The following is a 7,500-nucleotide window of genomic DNA, read 5'->3' on the forward strand; positions in this document are numbered from 1 at the left end:
TTTTTTTTGTTTCAATCTTCAAGTAGAAAACTTTTTATGGTTTTAATATACTTTGAAATTATTCTTGAGAAATTAATTAACTGATTTGAAATATTGTTTGATAGAAGATATCATTGTATTACTTAAATAGAATATTTTTTTAAAAAATGTTTATTGTTGAATTCTTAATAATTTTATATGAAAATATTGATATAGTTATTTCTATAATATCATTTTAATAAAATCTTAACATACGTAATAATTATAATCAATTCATGTTAAGATTTTGTACAATATAATTCAATCTTGACGATAACAATGTAATATAACGTCTAATAAAATTGACCAATTGAATCTTAGAGATTATTAGATAAATTTGGCGTTGAATTGAATTGTTTTACGAAACTTATTTTTCTTTTTTTTTTTTTTCTTTTTACTCTTTAATCATACTATCTTTTTAGAAATATGAAATAATTTAAAAAATTATATTATTAATAATTACAGATTATTAGTAAAATTATTTAACTTTTAACAAGGACATGGCAAAATATATTGAACTATTAATATAACATTATTTATTAATATTATTATGCTGCTTAATTATATTATCGTTTTAAAAATTTTAAATAATTGACAATAGATACATAATAATTAGAAATTATATGTAATACTACATAACTTTTAAAAAAGACACTAAACAGTGTATGTTAATTTTAGAAAAATCTTTTTCTTTTTTTGTTATTTAATTATACGTACTACCACTTTACAAAATAAGAATAATTGAAAGTAAATGAATAATAATTTATTATTATTAATACTCCATATTAGATCATAATCTACATTCTACAATTATAAACTTATAACAATGAAAATTCTTTTTGATCTCCAAAACGTATGAATAATTCTGTAATAGTCAAGATGTTAAATCGAAATATTAGAAACTTTCTATTAGAATTATACAAAGTGGGCCAAAAGTTCTTAAGTGGGCTGAAACTTCTTAAATGGGCCAAAAGTTCTCAGTTAAATTAAAAAATCGATTACTCTCTTCCTAGATTTTTTATAAACTTCATATTGTTTCACATTGTAAAATTACAAATCTAAAAACATGTTCACAAGTTTAAACAAAATTCATTTAAAAAGTCTCCAAAGAGAGCATTCCTTCCTAAAAATTTTAAAGCGTGACTTTACCAATCCGTCAAGAGGAACTTGTAACCTACTCCCGTATATTCGAATTAATCAAATATTTTCAATAATTTTATTAGGTATGTCCGAACTTTGCCGAGGATTTACGAGCGGAACAATGCGCTAAATACAATGGAAGAAATTACAAGGGACACGTCTACACTTGGATTCCATTTTTGGATGGTAAAACTTTTACTTGTATATTTCTCAATAAAAAAAAAAAAAAAAAAAAAAAAAAAAAAAGAAAGAAAGAAAAGAAGAAGAAGAAGAAGAAGAAAGAAAAGAAAGAAAGAAAGGAACAAAAAAAAAAGAAAAAAAAAACGGATAAAAAATATTTTACGTCTCGTCGCGAACGTAACTAAGGAACATTGAAGCAAACGTTGCTCGGTAAACTTCCGGTTCCTTTCGAAAAAAAAAAAAAAAAAGAAAAGAAAAAGAAAGAAAAAAAATTGCAATTATCCTTCTTCCTCCTCAGCACCGAACTCTTGCGCGCTCAATTGCCGTGCAGTCGGGCAGCGTTTTTACGCAACGCTTGAACCGGCAATAATGGATGGCACACCCTGCGACGGTCCAAATCTTCGTGGACATAATGCCGGAATTTCAATGGAACGTACGGAACGTTGGCTCTGTGTCGCTGGACAATGCAAGGTAAGCACCTACACTGTATGTATACATCCGTTTAGATATCTAATCTATGGATATACATAAAACGTATGTATATAAGTAGATAACATAACGGTAAATAACTTGTATAACGTACATAAGTGAATAACATAACGGTTAATAAGATATATTAAAGTTATAGATAATTGTATATAATTTGTATAACGTATGTAAATGAATCGATTGCTTTATATATAAATTGATAAAATATATTGATAAGAAACTTGTATAGTATATATATGTTGTTTAACCGTAATATTACGGTTAATAACTTATATAAAATACATAGATTATTGTATATAATTTGTATAATGTATATAAGTGGATAACATAATAATTCATAAAATATATAACTTTATATAATTTATATAACATATATAAATGAATAATATAACGATTATGCTATATATTAATTAATAAAATACATGAATATGTTGAATATTATATAAAATATATATATATATATATATATATATAAATAGATATAACATATAAACATATTATACATTTAATAAGAATAATAATTCACAAAGATAAACAATATATGTGTAAGAATATGAGTTTAATCTGATAAAGAATATTCTTAAAATTCTAAAATTCTAAATGTTATTTCTAAATTCTAGATATTCATATACTTGGATGTTCTTTTTTTTCGTGGATCTTATTTCTAAAATTAATAATGTTGTATGTATGTTTATTAAAAAAAAAAAAGTAACATAAGTACTTTAATAAAATTAGTTTTTTTAAACGTTAGTCCGTAGGTTGCGACGGTGTGATTGGTTCAGGAGCAACGATGGACGCATGCGGTGTTTGCGGAGGGCGAGGACAAGGTTGCAGACTATTCGAAGGTATCTTCATGGAACCAATCCTACCAAAGGGTCATCATTCGATAACGACGATTCCAAAAGGTGCCATGTCTCTGAACATCTCTGAGTTACGTTTCAGCACGAATTTCTTAGGTAACTTTTGCAGTTTTCTATCTTTGTAATCTTTAATTTAAATTAAATATTTTCAAAGGAAGTTTGAAAGCCATATAATGAAAAATGAATATAAAAATTGATTACGAGTTAGATATGTAAATAGATATTTTATATAGAAAAGTAGATATATTATATGTTGCGTTTTAATTAATAATCGTAATTAATTAGACATATCATAAATACATGAAGACGTTTATGGTATATAATTTTTTAATATAAATAATATATATATAACGTATGTATATATATGTGTGTGTATATATGTATATATATGTATGTATATATATATATGTGTGTGTGTGTGTGTGTGTGTGTGTGTGTGTATTTTTTATATAATGTGTTAACATGTTTTTATATGTTCTTAACATTTATAATATACAAAATGTTTTTAAATATTTCAAATATATATATATATATATATATATATATATAATTAAATAAATGTGTATAATTATCATAATTATATGTATAAAATATAAAATATCATATTTATTATATGTTTATTATATGCGTATTGGTATATGTATAATATCATATTTATGCACATTTAAAATATATTTAATTGATGATAATACACATAAGTACATAAGATACTCTAAAAAAAGAAGAAAATAAAGAAAGAAAAGAACGTTCGGTTGAAGAACAAATAAAAATTGAAATTTTCTCATGTCGAATAAAAAGACAGAATATAACCGATCGAAAATTAACTAAGTATCAATCACCTTGCAGCACTCAGGGACAGCAATGGCAGTTACGTTCTAAACGGGCCCTGGTCTTACAGTCCCAGTGGCACTTATAAAGCGGCTGGCACGACATTAACATACCAAAGGGGAGATAGAAACCGCTTGGAGTGCATCTTGGCGACTGGACCGTTGAACGATTCTCTGCAGTTAGAAGTACGTTAAAATCGTTTCGAACGATCTTTCATTAATTTATATACCTATATACCTATTCACGTACTTGGATCTTCTTTTTCTTTATAGATCTTATTTCAAGAATTAAATCCCGGTGTTCTCTACAAATACATGTTGCCATTAAAAGAAACATTAAACGGAGTAGGAGGAGGAGGAAATTTAGCACCACCTATTTTCAATGCAAGTAAGAAAGTATGATATTATTTAATTAATTATTGATTAAATATAAAATTTACGAAAGGTTGAGAACCACTGAGATACTCTCTTAATTTCACTTTAATATATCGTATACGATATATCGTGTACGTAGGTATATCTAACGCATGAGACACGATGAACAGATTCTAATTCTATAGTCAAAGCTCTCTAGGGCTATATACAGAAATTATTTACTCATTAATCAAATGGCTAATACATAATTGCGTATGTGATTACAGTATCGAGCAATGATCAAAGAGGCAATGAAATTCCCGACGGTGGTTCTCATGGAATTGTAAATACTCCCTCGACGAGAACGTATGTTTTCTTTTTAAAAGGATTCATTTAATAAATACGAATTAAATATTTTCAATTATAATTTATCTGTGGTTAATTATTACAAAACAAAAATCTTCAGTTATTTAATTTTTCCTTTTTTAGATCCATTCGTAGAAATGATTTTTCTCAGTCGCGAGGATTTATTAATCACGATCGTACAAGACACTCGTCACGAACCGAAGAAATGAAACGTCCTCCAACCACAGTGATGGCCGGCGATCAGCCTAATTCAAAAATGAAAAAGAAAAAACGCAAGAAGTTTGTCTGGAAAGTAGTAGGTGCAACGGCCTGCTCGAAAGAGTGTGGGGGAGGTAATTATTATTATTATTATTATTATTATTATCATTATTGACAAAACGTTGGTAAGTTCGTCCCATTTTTCTTTACTTTTCTTTCTCTCTTCGTACATTGTTTTTTTTTTTCGTTCTCTTTTTTCTTTTTTTTTTCTTCTTTTTCTATTTTTTTTTTTTTCTTTTTATAACGAAATGTCGTACGATTGCCTGAAGCAATTAAGAAAAATGTGGATAATGAAAGGTCGCCATAGATGCCGCGTTCATTTAACGTTCATCGAGTAAGGCGTGGGAAGCGAATCGAGACGCATTCGTTTCGGTGTAATTGCACATTAGGAGAGAGAGATAAAGAGAGAGAGAGAGTGAGAGAGAGAGAGAGAGAGAGAGAGAGAGAGAGAGAGAGAGAGAGAGAGAGAGAGAGAGAGAGAAACACCATCAAGTTCGTTTATTCCTGATGAGATTAATCTCCTTTGAGATAAGTTTTTTTTTTTTATATCCTTCGAACCACTTTTCAATTCATTTTATTTAAATTTAACAAATTTGATTAGTTTCAAATTGGACACAAATGTTTATTATTATAATAACCATTTAACGATTTAACGATTCACGATATTTAAAATCGTAAGTACTGAATGTACGTGAGAATATTCTTGAATAGTTTGAGAGATAAATTTAACTTTTACCGTACCTTAAAGGAAGCTTATTAACTCTCTCTCTCTCTCTCTCTCTCTCTCTCTCTCTCTCTCTCTCTCTCTCTCTCTCTCTCTCTCTCTCTCTCTCTCTCTCTCTTTCTCTCCCTTTCTCTTCCTCTCTATCTCTCTCTTGAAACGGAAACCCGAATTAAATTTAATTTAATTACGATACTTCCGGTGAGAGAGCTCCTTGACTCGATGTCGTCGAGTAAATTACATTTACTTTTCAGTCACGATCGTAAGATATTCCTTATATTGTCATCATTATGAAAACAATGATATGACGAATGAATACTTTTGAAAGTAATTGAATATAAAGAAAAAAATGTAATGTTTATTTTTATACTTTTTATGCGCCAAAAAGTAGGCAACACTTGTTACTTGGCCGATAACGTTGCTTGCTACATGTATCACTAAGAAACTTTCTTCGGCCCCTTCAGCAGGCAATATTTTGTTATATAGAAATGTTTTATTACATTATTGTACGACAGTGTTGCCTACTATTATCAACCGACTACGAAGTGTTGCCTATTTTCAGGCGTGAATATTCATATACTATTAATTGTAGAAAATTAACGAATAATAATATAAATGATTATTATTAATAGCAATATAAATATTTATTGTTTTGTAACGAATTAATACAATATATAAAATATTCAATTATATCGATTCAAAGTAATAGAAAGATAACTGATAAATTAATTGATAAAGAACTTTCCCATGAAAAGAGACTAGAAAGAATTGCTTAAATTTAGATTGACATGATGAGGGTACCTAAGGAAAAAAAAAAAAAGAAATCACTGCCTTTGTAATTTCTCAATCCGGAAATGAAATTGTCTTGTAAAGTGACACTTGAAAGAGGAAACAGAAGAAAAAGAAACGCCGAAACTTGTCGCTCTTATTATTATAAGCTTTAAACATAGATAGACAATTGATCGTAACAAGTACATAAATAAAGAGATTCTTTCGTATGTTTAGGCATACAAACGTCGATTTGGACGTGTGTACGTGAGGATAACGAGGCAATAGCACATGAAAAACGTTGTCGTAATTCGGAAAAACCTGTTGCTTCTAAAGTGATGCGATGTAACGAACAGCCTTGTCCAGCCAGGTAAATTTGATCGATGAATATAAAATTGTTTAATTATAAGGAAAAGAGTTTCTTTCTTTTTTTTTTTATTTTTTTTTTTTTTTTATTCTTAATGATCGTTCTCTCGTGTCAGATGGAGAGCAGAAAATTGGAGCGAATGTTCAGTCAGCTGTGGCGTTGGCAGACGAACGAGAAAACTCGAATGCGTGCAAGAATTAAATTCGAGATTGACGATGCGTGTTGCGTTAGGTGCTTGCGTTCAACCACCCGATTTAAAGACCGTAGAACTTTGTTCGAAACCAGCCTGTCCGATTATGAATACACCTGAGTTGAGACATATGGAGCCATTGTCAGTATCAATATCTTCATCATCGACGGCTCAAACTTATTCGCAATCGACGCAGAAATGGAATGTCGGAGCTTGGGGTCCAGTAAGTAAGAGATGATGAACGATAAACGATAATGAGAACAGATTAATGATCGATTTTATAATACTTTCGTTTCATTTATTTTTCTTTATCTTTATTCTTTTAATAACTTTTAAATTAAATGCTATTATAAATAGAATCTATTTATTTTGAAAATTTTAAATCTTTGTCGAATTATTTGTTACAAATAAACGAGAATAATGATTAGGATGAATGATCGATTCTATATCTAATATTTTATTTTATTTTTTATTTTTATTATTTTAATAACTTGTATATATATATATATTGTTCTGTTTAAAATCTTAAATATTAAAATTAAGATTTACTACTTGATCTAATCTCATGATTCGTATAAAATATTTAAATTCGAATTATTGATTTATTGAATCTATTATTACCATTTTTTCGTATTTAAAATATGTTTATAATAAATTTTACAATTTAGTGTTCAACTACTTGTGGAAAAGGATTTAAATCTCGCACGGTTACCTGCATAACATCCGGTGAAGCATGTCCATTATCGAGCAAGCCTTCATCTCGAGAAGAGTGTGACAATCTATCGTGTTTAGTCAGTAATAAAAATGAAAGAAGTTCTGAACGACGTGCTCCATGGTTATATTCTGCTTGGTCACCTACGGTGAGAGAGAACTAGGATTCTGTAAATTCAATATAATGATACAATTATTTACAAAAATTATATTACGTTATACATTAATAATTATAATATTTTAATTTATAT

At 28.3% G+C, this 7,500-nt stretch overlaps 1 protein-coding gene across 8 annotated transcripts in view; it reads left to right on the forward strand.

Annotated features, from left to right (window-relative positions):
* LOC122635294 (thrombospondin type-1 domain-containing protein 4-like) overlaps window positions 1-7,500 on the forward strand; it is a 92,816-nt gene that overhangs the window by 82,774 nt on the left and 2,542 nt on the right. For all 8 annotated transcript variants that reach the window (XM_043825338.1, XM_043825339.1, XM_043825337.1 and 5 more), the window contains 10 exons: window positions 1,242-1,344; window positions 1,637-1,809; window positions 2,579-2,783; window positions 3,534-3,700; window positions 3,788-3,902; window positions 4,156-4,234; window positions 4,358-4,566; window positions 6,219-6,351; window positions 6,464-6,761; window positions 7,207-7,398. In XM_043825338.1, coding sequence (XP_043681273.1) covers window positions 1,242-1,344; window positions 1,637-1,809; window positions 2,579-2,783; window positions 3,534-3,700; window positions 3,788-3,902; window positions 4,156-4,234; window positions 4,358-4,566; window positions 6,219-6,351; window positions 6,464-6,761; window positions 7,207-7,398 — 1,674 coding nt within the window. The remainder of the gene's footprint in view (window positions 1-1,241; window positions 1,345-1,636; window positions 1,810-2,578; window positions 2,784-3,533; window positions 3,701-3,787; window positions 3,903-4,155; window positions 4,235-4,357; window positions 4,567-6,218; window positions 6,352-6,463; window positions 6,762-7,206; window positions 7,399-7,500) is intronic.

This window comes from Vespula pensylvanica, chromosome 17 (assembly GCF_014466175.1).
Source record: "Vespula pensylvanica isolate Volc-1 chromosome 17, ASM1446617v1, whole genome shotgun sequence".
Classification (NCBI taxonomy): Eukaryota; Metazoa; Arthropoda; class Insecta; order Hymenoptera; family Vespidae; genus Vespula; species Vespula pensylvanica.